The sequence below is a fragment of the Sarcophilus harrisii genome, chromosome 2, assembly GCF_902635505.1.
Source record: "Sarcophilus harrisii chromosome 2, mSarHar1.11, whole genome shotgun sequence".
Classification (NCBI taxonomy): Eukaryota; Metazoa; Chordata; class Mammalia; order Dasyuromorphia; family Dasyuridae; genus Sarcophilus; species Sarcophilus harrisii.
The window spans coordinates 282,817,166-282,833,301 of NC_045427.1; the positions used below are offsets into that span (position 1 = coordinate 282,817,166).

A 16,136-nucleotide genomic window follows, 5' to 3' on the forward strand; every position below is an offset into this window, starting at 1 on the left:
TATGTTTGGCACCGATGCCGGGCTGGCATAGAGCGGAGACACTTGTCACTACGAAGGCCGCCTGCTAGGGGATAAATGTTTTGTTTTGCCCCTCCAAACTGGTGGAGTGGGGGAGAATTAGGATCAGTGTCTGGGCCTGGTGGTGAAGCCCCCGGACTGCTGAAACCAATCAGTAGGTTGCCTGTGCCAGACCCCGAACCTGCAGAGACAAAAATGAAGGCTCCTGTTCTCAACGAGCTTACATCTAATAGAGACACATAGGTATATATGTGAACACAAAACTGATACAAGGTGATTCTGCAAGGAGGGTGCTAGCTAGAAAGGAAGACCTCATGTGGAAAGTCTGACCGGACTTTGATGAGTGCCAAAGGAGGGAAGGACGGCATTCCAGGCTTGGGGCAGCTAGTGCAAAAGTGCAGGTAGGGGAAAAGAGTGAGCAGTTCGATGGGCTCCACCATAGAATTCGAGAAGTTGTATAATGTGTCATAAGACTGGGAAAGTTTTTTTTGAGGCCATTGTGAAAGGTTTTAATGTTCAAAGGATTTTATTTTTGATTCTAAAGGTAATAAATAGGGAGCTACCAGACCTTATTGTTAAGAGGAGTGACATGGCTAGCCCTGGGCTCTGAGAAAATGATTTTGGCAGCTGTGTGGATTATGGTTTGGAGTGGGGAAAAAGGAGGCAGGAAGGCTAATTAAGAAACTATTGCAGTTTTATGCTGAAGGTGAAGACAGTTTGTACTGGAGCTGGGGGAGTGGAGGGGTGATTGTGTGAGTGGGAGAGAAGGGGACCTAAGCCAAAGATGTAAAAGATGGCAGAGAAGTAAAAATAACAAGATTTAGCTATTTAGATGAATTATAATAAGGAATCAGGGAATAATACTTAAGTTTCATCCAGTGATTGGAGGAATGGTGGAGTTGTCAATAGAAATAGGGAAGTTCAGAAAAGAGTGTGGGTTTTGGGGGAAAATATTCATGCCTCTTTTTAATATGAGATCTTTGAGGTATGCTTAGAGAGAGCTTTGCAGCATAGTTGATATTTAGATGTTTTGTTTTCTTTAATTTTTCTTTTAGCTATTTAGAGTTGAAACATTTCTCTTTTTGACCTTTTGATTCTATTAGATCAATAGGAAACATTTTGGGTCACTTCATCCTTACTGAAACCTAACTGAGAGAGATCTGTACTTATGGAGAGCCTTGCTTTCAAATGCTGATGTCCATTTTGAAGAATCCTGATGTTTGTCTATCTCAAGTTCCCTTTTGTTCCAATTTTTAAGTAAATTTACATTGGTTATTTAATTAAAAAATTTTTTTTTAATTTTCAGAACTGTAGTTCTCATGTGAGGAGGGCTGTTGTTACCTGCTTCTCAGCAGGGTGTTGTGGTCGCCATGGAAACAGGCCTGTCCGGTACTGCAAAAGGTGCCATTCAAATCACCATAATAACGAAGTTGGGTCATCAGGAGCTACAGCAGAGACACATCTGTATCAGACGTCACCTCCTCCCATCAACACACGGGAATGTGGGGCTGAGGAACTTGTGTGTACAGTAGAGGCTGTGATTAGGTAATTAGACTGCAGAGTTGATGGCCAGCACCTAGGATTACTTCTTATCCATAAATAAAGATGTGTAGACTCTGATGTACCAACTTTTTGCAGTGACTGTATTTGATGAGATGTATCTCTTTTTTGAGCATTCTGACTTATGATATTTCTTTGGAAGTGAAAAAAAAATCTTAAATGTAAATACTTTTCTTCATTTATTTTTTTCCCCACTACATATGTCAAAAAATTACATTGCTCCTCTTTCACGCCTTTTTTTGGGGTGTGTGTTTGTTCTGTATTTCAACTTTGTCAGTTTATTTATTTTTTTAAATAATCTCCTGTCTTCCCCAATAGTCTTATGTGTATTTACAACATTGATAAACTTAAAGATAGGGAAAGGGGACCTTGAAATCCTATGGAAGAACTTATAAACGGAATTGGATTTTTACTTAGCCTCCATCATTCCAATGGCTGTCTTGTGTGTTTTGAGGGAAGTCACTTTTCTGTGTCCTAGTTTTTCAATTTATAAAAAAGAGATGTACAACACAAATGAAGTGAGTTCCCTACTACTGAAAGTGTTGAAAGGTGAGGCTAAATGACCATTATTTAGAATCCTGAGAGATTCATGCTTTACAATATCATATATTTATAGTTAGAAGAGATACTATTAGTGATTATATCCATTCTCCAGATGAGTATAACAAGGCCTCAAAAGGCCATAGATACCAGGTTCATAGATACATAGCTGGAAAGGATGACATACTATTTAGTTAAATCCCCATCTTTTTACATCTATAAGGGAACTAGCATCTCTATGGGGCTGTTAAATGACTTACCCAAGGTCCTACAAGTATTACACGACAGAGCCAGAATTAGTATTCATATTCTCTGATTCTAAATCCATTCATTGTTTTATATGTTATGCCAAACTGATCTCTGATGACTGAACCAATACTTCTGTTTCTTGGCTATCCTTCCATAATGCTTCACTATCAACGATTTGTTTCTAGACTGTTTGATATGAAAATTCCCTCCCCACCCCCCCCTTTTTTTACAGCTTGCTGAAGGAAGCTGAGTTTCATGCTGAGCAGAGAGAATATGAACTAAATCGTCGAAGACAAATGGGGCTTTCCTCTTCCCATCACTCCTTGGATAACACTGACTTTGATAACAAAGATGATGATAAACATGACCAACGACTGCTCAGCCAATTTGGAATATGGTTCTTAGTAAGGACATATATCTATATATCTATTTGTGTGTATACTTTTTTTTTTTAAAACCCATTATCTTTCATTGTATTTCTCATTATGAGATTCCACAGATGAGGAAATTTGTTCTTGTGCATTTCTATTTTTATAATGTTGGCTGAATAATGTAGTAAAATGGAGAGGAAACAATAAGCTTAAGATACTGTTCTGCATGAGAATTATATTGTACTTTTTAGGCCACAACCAAGCATTGACATTGCCAGGATAGGATGTTTTACTTCTGGTTTTAGTACAGTACAGACAGTGGCATAGGACCTGACATTTATCTACATGCTTGATAGTTCAGGCCCTAGGGAACTATTGATAGGTTTGGGGTTATTTTAATGGCTGTTTCTACACATGACCCAATATATGATTCCAGGACAATTGAAATATTCCATTTGGCTCTGTTAATGAATAATCCGACATCAATGTGTTTGATTTAGCCACAACAGTTCAGAACAGCTTGAATGGTCCCAGGGAACTAAACTCACAATTTCTGCTGAAATGGGTATGGTGGGTTTCCAAACTAGTGATAATTAGGTCTCATAACTGGGAGAAAGAATACAGACACAGTCTGGATGGTCATGGCAACCACAAGTTTTATTGATTGTTAATATTATATTAGGAAGGCATCATTGTATAATAGGAAAAATGAGATATTATATCAGAAGATTCTCAGCTTAGGCACTTAGGCACTTAGTAGGGGAAATCACTTCAACCTTATGAGTATCAATTTCTTTATTTGTTAAAAGGAGATGATGATAATATTTGTTGAGTAGTTAGGTGGTACAGTGGATAAAATGTCAGGCCTGTAGTGAGGAAGACTCATCTTCCTGTGTTCATATCTAGTCCCAGACATTTACTAGTTGTGTAACCCTGAGCAAGTCATTTAATAACCTGGTTTTCTTCAGTTCCTCATCTGTCAAGTAAGCTGGAGAAGGCAATGGCAAATCATTGCAGTAACTTTGCCAAGAAAACCCCAAATGATGTCACAAAGAGTTGGATACAACTAAAAAAACACTATTTGCTATTTCACAAAGTTGTGAAGAACAACACTTTGTAAAACTCAAAGTGCTAGAGATATTTGGACTATTATTGCCACGTTAGTCTAAGATTGTTTACAGGTGGCCTCTAAACAGAATTGGTTTTGGGGATGGAGTGAGGATAGCTGTGATCCCTAGAATTCCTGGCCTTATAAATATCCTCTTCAGCCTAAATCCAGCTTTATTTAAATAACCAAACATTATTGAAATATTTCATTGCCTGAGCCTAAATGCTTCTCTTAATTGTAATGATCAGGAATAAAAAAGGGATTATGAATATTTCTTATCTTCTTGGAAATAGGAGCCTAACCTCTTTTAAGGCAGTGAAGAATTACTACCCCTCTTTTTTCATGGGAGTAGAAGTGGAGTAATACAAAGTTCCAAAATAGAAGGCTAACTACTAAAGATCATAAAGTCAATAATCACCAACATATCTAAGATTTACATGAAATGGCATCCTGTTGTGGAATGTGACATAGATGTCTATGAATAGTGATCTCCAGTGACTTGATTTTTTTCTATTAGTAGTGTTTTCACATCATTCATATTCCTTTTCTGTGGTGTTCTTTTTCCAAAACACAGCCAGGTGATAAAAGTTCAGAACTTTTATTGTGTCCTTCAATGTAGTTCGGTTAGCTCAGGCCTATCTCTCTGCTTGGTTCCAAGAGCTCTGCCAGAATGTCTCCAAATCCAAAGGTTTGTCCTTCCGACTCCAGCCAGCACCAAGGTAGAAGATACAAGGAATGTCTCTTGCCTCGAAGACAGGACTTGTGGGCTTCCTCCCTGTTCCCAAGAAAACTCTCTCAAGCTCTAAGAGCTTCCTGTATATATATGATCTCCCAAAGGTTAACTCCTCCTTCTGGAGAGAGAGGGATTCTGGGTTATCTCCCAGAGTGCTCTCTGGCCCTAAAGGAGGTGTGAATTCGGATATCTCATACTAAGCCATATTAAGCCCTGAAATCTCCCAAACGTGTGAACTCCATTGAGTACTTAGATCCTTATGAGCTCTCTAAAGGTGTGAACACAAGCATCGTTTCTATCAGTTGTACTTAGTACCTTGTTTCAAGTTCTGGCCCAAAATATCTCCTAAGATCTAATCAATCATATTGAACCATGCTAAATTAGATAATTATTGTCTCTATCAACTCTAATGGCTTAACACTTTGTAAAGATTCCAACACTTTTCAATTATTTACTGGAATTTAAAGCTTGATTTTATTATATCCCTTGTATGGGAACGGCAGCCAACATATTTTGACATAATTAGAATGTTCATTGAAGTTGGGAATAATATTTTCTTGTGGAAAAAAAAGGGGTCCAAATGAACTCAAACCCAGTATAAACAAAGTTTACTAGACAGAAAAGGGTTAGGGGGTAAGAATCATACAGTTTTTAAATCATTTGTAAAAATGAATTTAGTTGTTGGTACTTTACATGTGAGATCTTTGTCCAGTGATGACTGAGTGGACATAGTCTATAAACCAGAGGACAAAAAGAAGCAGCAGCTAAATGTAAAGGGGGAAACTAGGTTCTCTTTGGAGGAGCAGTTAAGAAATTGGCAGAATTGTTTTTGTTGTTTATCAAATACAAGAATACACATTATTTCATGGGATATCCAGTTATCTCATATTTCAGTAATCATGTTAAGCATTTGCAAAAAAGAACACCCTGAATAAAATCAAGCCTTATGTCACAATATTAGCTTCAATGGATGAGAAAGTAGAGAAATTCTATAAAGAGCTCAATAAGACTTTCCAAATAAAATCAATGTGTATTTTAATGTAGATAATTTCAATGCAATATCAGATAACAGGGTAGATTTATGAGATAACAGTGAAAAATATGTTGGAAAAATATAGTTTATGAGAAAGAAATATTGACCAAAGGCTGATAATATATACTAAAATCTCATGCCTATATATCATGAATAGTTCAAGAAATTCATAAAGAAGAGAAACAAAGAGTTCTGGACATAGTGAACATTGAATAATATTACCTAAAATAAAACAGATTACAATCTAATAGTTAAGTAAGAGTTAATCATCAATATGGGACTAATTTTCAGATTGTTGTCTGTGTTTAGTCAGATTACCATCTTAATACTAATTGTTACCATTAATAATGGTCCTTGCATTTTTGCAGTGCTTAAAAGTTTACAAAACCTTTTACATACATTATCTCATTTGAGCAACAATTTTGATCAAAGGTGAAAATAAAAGTCAAATTGCAATCACAGAATTTCAGAGTTTGAAAGGAAAGTTCCCAGGCAGAGTACCTCCTACCAGACCTATTTTACCAAGCTGTTGACACCAAAAAGGGAAACAGGTAAAAGAACAAACATCAACATGGAAGATTCCTATTTGCTCAGGAAATTTTATCAATATAAACTAATTGTCAAAGTGAATAAAGTAAAATAAATTTACTGAATGAATTAGTGTTAGCCAACAGAAACACTGGTTTGGAATATAAACTTGTTTGTAAAATCTTAAAAAGAGGGCTAATGTGAGATTATGAGCAATATTACTTCATAAAACAATGAGAAATAGGAAAAAACAAGTTTAACTATAAAACTAGAAGAACAGACAAAAAGTGGAAAAAAATCTATGAAAATTTCTGTGGTAGACCTTTTCTCCATAATGGAGATACTACATTTGTACTCAACATCACAGCTCTCCAAAATAGGAAGAGGAGCAAGATGAGGAATGACTGGGTGTCTCATTGGATAGTATACTGTTCCTTGAGTCAAAGAAGAGTTCAAATCCAGCCTTTGACACCCACTAGCTCTGTGACTTTGAACAAGTCACTTACTCTCTTTCTGCCTTACTTTTTCCCCCATTTGTGACTTAGGGATAACAATCACACTCACCTCCATGTGGGGTTCATATGTAAAATACAAGCTATTATTTTATAAAAGTTGTCTCTAAGGCAGCCAACACAGTTCTGAGGAAATGGACATTAGGTTTTAGTAAAGAGAAAAGTAGATATCAAACTCTTTGGGGGAGGGAGGAGGAAATTAGTTTTTTTAAGTGTGTGTGTGTGTGTGTGTATGTGTGTATGTGTGTGTTGTATGTTTAATGGACCTGTACTAACTTCTGATGAGGAAACTTCTTTTACCAATTCAGGTCAACACCTGCTTTGCAACTTACATTCTTAAGACTGCTGCCTAGGTCACTTTGAAGTTAAGTGACTTTTCAAGAGTACCATAGCCAGTGTATAACTTAGATGATCTTCTTGATTGAGTCCATCTCTGTATCCAGAATACCACACTGCCTCTTCAAGTGTTAATAGTACTGAAAAAGAGCAATAAAATATCAGTAATTAAGATCTATAAAGTCTACTTAACTTCCTCTACAAAACTTTTATAAGAAAGAATACTTGATGACGGTAGATGAGAATATGAAGGTGAAGATAATTAAAATTTTACAGAATGTCATATTTTTATAGTTACTCAGTTACTGAAAGGAATAGAGAATGCAAGAGTCCACTCTGTTTATTGTCTGTGGATTATAAATTATGCATTTGATTTGGCTGAGCAAAATGCTGACTTAAAGACTTCTCCAAGAAGATGCATCCTCTTGTTAAGAATGTTAAGAATCATTAAAAAATCCTTGAAATATAGAATAGTAGAGTAAGCATTTGCTTGATGATTCCATAGTTAGGAATATCAAGTGGGGGGAGAGAGAGAAGGGAGTAGGGGAGAAGGAAAAGAGAGAGGGAGAGGAGGGAGGAAGAGAAAGAGAAAGGGAGAGGGAGGAGAAGTGGAAAGAGAGACGAGAGAAAGAGGGAGAGAGAAGGAGAAAGAGGGGAAAATATGCTTTCCAAAGAGGCCAAATAATCTAATCACCTTATTTAAAGATGAGGAAACTATGGCCTTGATTCAAACCAAGTGATTTGTCCAAGGTCATCCAGGTAATGATATACCATGAAATTTGAATGGAGATCCTTGCTACAGTGCTCTTTTTACTACAACAGTTTAGTTGGAGCTTCTTTGAAGAATTTTGAGGGTAACATGGTCAAAAGTCATATAGGATAAAAATGCATGGGTGGAATTTGTTATGCATCGTTGGACAAAATATCCACAATGATGAGACCATAGATCCATCCAAATATGGAAGTATGGAAATATCCATAATCCTCATGATGTCATACAACAATGAATCTTTAAAGATGCATGATTATTAGTGTAACTTGTATGTTCCTATTTTGTGTCTTACTTAACATTACTAAACTTAGCTTCATTGATCAAAGTTTTTTTTTTTTTTTCTGTTGTCTTTTAGTGAATCTATTGTGATTTTATTGTATTCATGGGAGATCTTGCTAGGGGAGGTTCTTTAAATCAGGCCTTTGTGCTAAATCGAATGCTTTTATAAGCTAATAAACAAAAGCATAGTGGGAACTTGTATTTATGGATATTTCAGTCAGTTGTGTAACTTTAAAATGGTTTTCTGTAGGATGACGTCTTTGAAAGCCTATCATTCATTTCCCTTCTTATGTATTCTTCAAAGATTTTCACAATACTTGTTTAAGTTATTCTCATAAAGGCAAAGTAAGTGTTTGGAGGTTTGTCATTTTCTTGAATCTCTTTTAATAGTAGTAATAAAGTATTAATTTTTATTATTAAGTAATATATAAGTAAAGAGATTTATACTTGCCAAAGATTTTACCTTGGCTGTGAAGACTGCACTTCAGAATTCAAGTAAGAGAGGGATTCTCTAGAAATGGTAAGATTCCTCATGATGTTCCTGATTAAGGATCACATTCTGATTATTTGAAACCATAGAACATTGCAGAGCTTCTTCAGTTGAATTCAGAATTACTTAGAGAAGGTTTGTTAGCTGAGAATTGTAATAACCTTGTGGGAATATCCTTTGGTTGCCTCAAAGAGAGAAAATCTTGTTTTTATACATATTTTCTATCTGCTCTTCTCATCCCCTGTTCTTCTCCCACCCTCTATCCCCATTCCCTTAAATATATTTAAAAGGAAAACGGATAGAAAATGAAATATCACAGCTATTATATTCTACATTAGAGTTTTATACAAGCCAGATTTAGAGAAGTATCATATTCAAATCAGTGGTATGGCATGTGTCTCAATAATTTCATTTGAAAGTAGACTTCTGCAGTTTGGTATATACTTTGTGCTGTTGGAAGTGGGCCAAGACTATCCAAACCAGTGCAGATTGATAGACTGGATCTGTAAAATGGACACAGTGCATTTAAGGAAGATAATTATTCACCAATATAGCCAACCTCAGATACAATGACTAGGATGATTTCTAGATGTGTGAGTAGGTTACTCAACAGACCTTTATAAAAGTGATTACTTTATGCGAAGCACTGTGCTCTTCTGTCAGGAACTTTTTCCCCCCCTAAGGCAGTTGGAGTTAAGTGACGCGCCCAAGGTCACACAGCTAGGACCTGTTAAGTGCCTGAGGCCAGATTTGAACTCAGATCCTCCTGTCTTCAGGGCTGGTGCTCTATCCCTGTGCCACCATGGTCTTCATTAGATTGCCACAAGAGTTTATGACACAAAAAGATTAAGAATCCTTACTTTATAATGACTTAGCCACCCAGGAAGTCTGGATGGGATATGGGAAGTCTTTATGAAGAATGTGGTTAAGGGCCTCTATCAGGGTTAGAAGGAGTGGGACCTTTCTAAAAGTCCTTGAGTTGAGAGTGAGTTAATACTAAAGAAGCTTTGTTTGGGATTCTGGCAATCTCTTTGTATAATACAGAATAATTTTTTAAAAGACAGCTCAAACTTAGAAAGTACTTTGTAAACCTTAAAGCACTATATTAACATGATTTATTATTATTATTGTTAGCTCAGTGCAACTGCCTATTCTTAATGGATAATCCAAGACATATTTTCCCCTGAATTTAAATGTAATAGTAAATATGTTCTGACTGCTTGTATCTGACTTTGGGTTCATGTTTGATGTTTTGCAGGTGAGTCTTTGTACCCCTAGTGAGAATACACCCACTGAAAGCTTAGCCAGACTGGTTAGCATGGTCTTTCAGTGGTTCCACTCTACAGCTTACATGATGGATGATGAAGTTGGAAGTTTAGTAGAAAAGCTGAAACCTCAGTTTGTCACCAAGTGGTTGAAGACCGTGTGTGATGTTCGCTTTGATGTCATGGTCATGTGCCTGCTTCCCAAACCGATGGAATTTGCCAGGGTAAGAAGGGAGTCACATAATTTGCACTGGATGTGAAAAGAGGATGTGGTTAAAAACCCAAACCAAAACATTGGAGTTTTTATTATTTCAACAGATGGACGTCTCTTTGATTATTTTATACCAGGGAATAATAATAATAATAGATGATATTTACATAATGCTTAAAGGTTTGCAAAGCACTTTATATTTCATCTGACAGTTCTGTGAGGTTACTACCGTAGATATTTTTAATCCCATTTTACAAATGAGGAACCTGAGTCTCAGAGTAGTTAAGTGACTTCCTCATGCCTCAAGTGGCAAATAGTAAATGCTGGAAATGAAATCTGAACTCAGGTCTTTCCTACTGCCCAATTATTCTTTCCATGAATTTGCAGTGATATGTACTGATTCTACTTTAAAACATATTTATGTGGGAGAGAGAAGGGGATAATGTAAGACAGTTCATAAAACTGCTTAAGTTAAACAGGGATGTTGCCTTTTTATTATTGGTTACTTAACCAGATTAGTTGGCAACAAACAGAAAAGATTCCTCAATCCATAGTGCCTAAACTCAAGCTTTTTTTTTTTTTTTTTAAATGCTATTGAGTCAGGTACACATGGGTGGTTATGTCTCTGAGATGAGGTATGTATTCTTCAAAATAGAAGGATATCCAACAAACTCCATGGAATTTGAAATGTTGGTTTGGGAAAACATTTTTTTTAAAGTACTTCAAAATCAGACACTGTCAATCTGTCTCCCTCTCTGCAACTGCAATGATATAAAATGTGGATATTGCCAGTTCTCCTAGATTAAAGGAAATGGTTTCATTTCTTGAAGCTTTCTGATACAATTTTTCTATGGGTCTTCCATTTTACCTTACAAGATATAAGCCTTTAAATGAAGAGCAAGGTAGCAAAACAAATTTAATCCCTTTCACATGAGAACCTTTTGAATATTTGAAAGGCATAATGCCCTCCATAAGTCTTGTCTTCTCTGGGTAAATATCACCAATTTTTCAACCATTTATTTATTATATGGTATGATTTTTAATCCCTCACCATCTTGCTCACCCTCCTTTGGATGTGCTTTTGCATGATTCTGGTTCCCAGAATTGAAGAGAGTCAGAAAATTTTAGAAGTGAAAGGGACCTCATTTGTCATCTAGGCCAGAGGTGTGGGATAAGGTGGGACAAAACTTCTGAAAACAGGGGGACTGCCTATTGCTTTTAGTTCTGCATTTTCAGGACAAGCTGAAAAAAGTCAAATCCCTTTCCCATGTGGCAACATGACTTAAAGTTAATGTGCACCTTTCCCCCTAAGTTATCTCCAGGATAAATATCCCAATTTTCTTTCTGCATTTGTTAAGTTTTATAGGTTCTTCACTATCTTGGTTGCCTTGCTCTGGACTCCCTCTAGTTTCTTAAGTTCTTTAAAATGTAGCACCCAGCATGGAACACTTTATTTCAAATCTGGTTTAACTAGGGAAGACCACAGTGAAACCATTCCCTCCACTTCTTGAATGCAATATCTCTCCTAATGCAGCCAGTTAGTCATTGGCTGCTGTATCAAAATGTTGACTTATATTAAGCTTGTGGGCAATCATTCAACTATTTTATCCTGTTAAATTTAGTTAATTAATCTAGTCTTTTGAGTATTTTTTAAGCTCTCAACTCAAATTGTTTTTCGTTATTATTTAATTAAATGCTCCTTGAACCTGTTTACACCTTTTGCTATTATCACTACCATAATACCTCCTCTATGATGATTTCTGCCCTAGTGCTATTGGGTCAAGGAGTGCGTTTCTTATGTTCACAAGTTGCCCTACACTTTCAGATTTTTGGTTCACTTCTTATTAGAGTGACTGGGCAAGTCAATTAACCTCTCCAGCCTCAGTTTCCTCACCTGCCAAATGAGAGTTTTAAATTAGATAATCTCCAAGGACCCTTTTAGTTCTAGGTCTTTGATTTGTTCAGCTCCAGGTTTTTAAACTGTCATCTTCCATATGATTAGGTACATTTCAGCATATATTCCAGGAATCTTTCTTCTCCTACCCTTCATTTAAGTCAGTCACCTATGCCTTTGGGATCACAGATCCATTGAAGTTTCAAGTATTTATAATCTCATCTTTGAATGTAAGTATTTGAAACAGTTTATAGGCTGAAAAGCAGTGTAAAAAGAAGGTACTTTAAAGATAAAACAGAACACAGATCATCTGTATGAAGCAGAAAGAATAGGTTTCTATTTGCTTTTCAAGACTTACTCCATTAACTATTGTAACTTTTGATTTAGGGACTCTTATGACCCAAAGATACTGCGTACATTTTGGAATTTTTTCCTTCACTTAGCTTGGGTAAATCAATCTAGAAAATTTGGGTAACTCATTTAGCTAAACTAAGATTGACTCATTATCTATAGAAAATCTGTCTATTTTTGACTGTGTGTTAGATGTACTCTATGTATGTGGAAAACACTTTTGGCATATGTCTCCCTGTTTTGGAGATTAAACAAAATTTTCTTTATTATATTTTTCAAAGAATTTTGTACTCTGATTTTTGCTTCTCTAAGGTTTTATAAAGCAGACTGCCTTTGTTCTAAACTTGCCTCCACTTCTTGCTAATATTCCCATCCTGTCTTTTTCTCAAAACTTCCTTATCCCATTCTGGAAACTTCTATACCTAATTTTTATACATCCAGGGCTTTATTAACTAAATCCTATTTCTTCATTCCTTTGACTTCAGAGATAGGGAACCAACTAATCAGACTAATCTGAGAGAGAAGTTGCATTTTCCTTATAGTTCTTTCCTGATCTGTCAGCTTAATAGAACCTGTTTCAAAGATAAATACTGACCCTCTGAAGGACAATTGCTAATCCTTATCTCTTATGTAGATCTTGACCTACTACTCAAGAGACCATAGTAGTGACTTATTTCTAAGTTATATCCTTTTCCTTCTGGCAGATGAGATTTTTTGGCATCCTTTGCTATGAAATCCTCTTCTTTTGTTCCTGTTCACTTATGCCTTTGTTTTTTGGTATCTTCTTTCTTACTTTTTTGGTTTTTTCTTTATACGAGTTAAAATATTCCCTAATAAAGGCCCATCTTATGTATTACTGGACTATCTGACTTTTTCATAAAAATATTCATCTGCATCCTTAATAAGGACAATCTTTAAAATAGTATTTTGAGCCTCAGAATTTAATATGTTTTTGTAGTCAAACACAAAGCAACAATAATAAATGCTTTTTAGTGAATTGTGGAGCATAAAGATATAGCATGCTGCATAATATTGCTTGCAGACATTTGTCTGTTCTCTTGTCATATTTTGATCAAAGATTCTTTTGATAAGTTTGTAGATTATTCTCATAAAATTTTGTAAAGATGAGAAAATGGGCATGCGGCCTATAAGTTATTTATATTCTTTTTGTCAACTTTTTTGGATAATATTGTTGGGGATTTTTTTTACTCAAATGTTTGATGTCCTTTCTTTTTTCCTATCTCTTGAGATTAAGTTGCCAAGTGCCAGCAAATCAATGTCAGTTCTCATATGGACCTCCTCTGTGTGTACTTACTCCTATCTAACTGAACTTCTCATTTTTTTTTTCTGTAGTGATATTTCTATTAACTCATGTAATGGAGACTGTGATATTAGAGTGTAACTGTAGTGATTCCACTATCACTGATGGAGAATAGTGCTAGCTTTATAAATCTTTACAGATATTTCTATATTTTTGTCTTCTCATTGTCATTTTAGTTTCATTCTTAAATGCTGTCTACATAAAAGCTGAAATTTAATATAATGGAAGTCTTCCAGTTTTTGGCATTCTTTCTTAAAAATGAACTATGCTCATATGTTTTTTATTTATTGTTTCTTTTGGAAAACTTCCCTGGTGAAGCATTGCTGTGCTTTGTCTCAGAAAGATAAGCAGAAGGTGGACACGTGGCCAAAAAGAACCTAGGCTATAATTGCATCACAAGTTCTTAAGGAAATGTGTGAAAAATATTACTATCATTATCATGGTCTAGGACCATGTTTGCAAGATGTCTCAAATTTCTTTCAGTTCACTGAAAATCTAAGCATTTATATTAATTATTTCCAAATGATCATTTTGAAGCCTTTAAAGAAAAAAGATAAATCCTAAATTCAATAAATAATTTACCATTTTTTCCTTCCTGCAATTGGCAACGAGTATCTAGCATTTGGTATTTAGCCACAATATCTAAATAGTGTCAAAATCAATGTCAAAAATAATTTACTTCCAGTGTAAAGACTGATTATTTGTTTATATTAAGTTAAAGTATTAAGCCTTCTTCAAAACCCTAGAAGTATATTTCCTCTTAATCTTTTACTTTACATCAAGTACTGAGGTTCAGCCAATACTTTCATCTGCTGGTGCTTATAATGAAAGCATAGAACCTGATTTAAGCAAGTAACAGAATAATAAACTGAACTTGATTCAACAGTTTGCCATTTGTTCTATTTTGATTCTGCCAGACAGAGTCTAGTCTTTAGTCAAAAAGTATACCATTTACATCAACCATTTTTTTATACTCAGGAATGGAACCAAATGAAGTGCTAGAATCTCTTCACTCCCGCATTTTAAGATTTTGTTAAAAAAATCTTTATTGTTATTTTTTGTTTTTATGTTGCTTTCATTTCCAAATATCCTCTTTCTCTCTACTCTATAAGTTTAAAACAAGGAATAAAAGAAAAAAAATTAACAGATATATCAGTTAAGCCTGGCACTGCATATGAATACTGATTCATATTCTCCTACCTATGTTCTTTTGGGACAAGCTTGCTCATTAAAATTACAGTATTCAATTTCTTTTTTTTTCTTTTCATTTGTTTTGTAGACATTGTATATATTGTTTTATGTTTCTGCTTACTTCCTTCTACTTCACTTCTGAATTAGCACAGAATGTGTGAATGCTTATGGTCACCACTAAATCCAGTCAGTAGACCCAAAAGATAAGAAGAGCTTGTGAAATAACTCAGCAGGTACCACATCCAAATTATATATTTGAGTGAAATGAAACCGGCAAATGGAGGCCAGCTTGCTGAAGTTGAAGCTAGATGTATACTTTCTGGAGTGGATGGAATGATGGGGAGCTCTGTGAAGCTGGCATAGGTTTTTCAATCAAAACTAATATAGTCAAAAAGTGTTTACACCTTCCAAAAGGAGTAAATGACAGGTTCAAGGCAACATGATTGCCATGTGCAAGAAAGTGGCCACACCCACCATAATCATTGTGTATTCTTCCACCATGACAAATTCTGATGAGATAAAAGAAAAATCTGACTCTAGAGATCCTCATTATCAGTGTACAAAAGAAAACAAGCTTGTAATTTTGGGTGATTTTAATGTCAGAAGAGGGATGGATTATCAGATAATCAGAAACAGCAACGACAGTGATCACTTAATACTGAAGACTTGTGCCTTTTATGACTTTCTTATTATGGACACTGTTTTACTTTTACCTGAATACAATAAAACTTTGTGGATTCATCCTTGCAACAAACTGGCATTTAATAGACTATATTATTGTAAGGAAAAGAGATAGTATCTGAGAGTGACAAAGGTGATGTCTGGCACATAGTGCTGGACTAATCATAGACTTATCTTTTCAAAGCTAAACATTCATATTCAACAAATCCAGCAGCCTCAAGGCAAAATGACTACCAGAAGACTTAATAGCAGCATATTAAAGTGCTCCTCCCTATGTGAACAGTTTGTTGCTAACTTGGAGAGAAAGCTGAACTAGTACATGATTGGTAACAATGGAACAGAAAAGGAATGGGTAATTTTCAGAGATTTGGATCTGGGTCAGAACACTTGCAAACATCAAAACTGGTTTGATGAAAATGATGAGAACATTCAGAACCAGCTGAATGAAAAACAAAAACTCCACAAGATTTACCAACAGGATAGTTTGTTTCTAATAAGGCCATGTTTAATTCTATCAAAAGCAAAGTTTAGAGAGATATAGGCTTCTTGGCTCAATAAGAATGCAGATGAAAATCAATTTTATACTGATAGTAATAATACAAAGGATTTTTATGATGTCTTGAAAGCTATTTATGGACCAAAAATCTGTGGAATATCTCAACTTGAAGCCATGTTGATTAATGATAAGGACAC

General features: G+C 35.3%; 1 protein-coding gene across 11 annotated transcripts in view; it reads left to right on the top strand.

Moving 5' to 3' along the window:
* Positions 1-16,136, top strand: part of UNC79 (unc-79 homolog, NALCN channel complex subunit) — a 300,682-nt gene that overhangs the window by 95,851 nt on the left and 188,695 nt on the right. For 10 of the 11 annotated variants that reach the window (XM_031952318.1, XM_031952320.1, XM_031952321.1 and 7 more), the window contains 3 exons: positions 1,325-1,563; positions 2,600-2,771; positions 9,788-10,018. In XM_031952318.1, coding sequence (XP_031808178.1) covers positions 1,325-1,563; positions 2,600-2,771; positions 9,788-10,018 — 642 coding nt within the window. The remainder of the gene's footprint in view (positions 1-1,324; positions 1,564-2,599; positions 2,772-9,787; positions 10,019-16,136) is intronic. The other variant, XM_031952326.1, reaches the window with a different exon arrangement.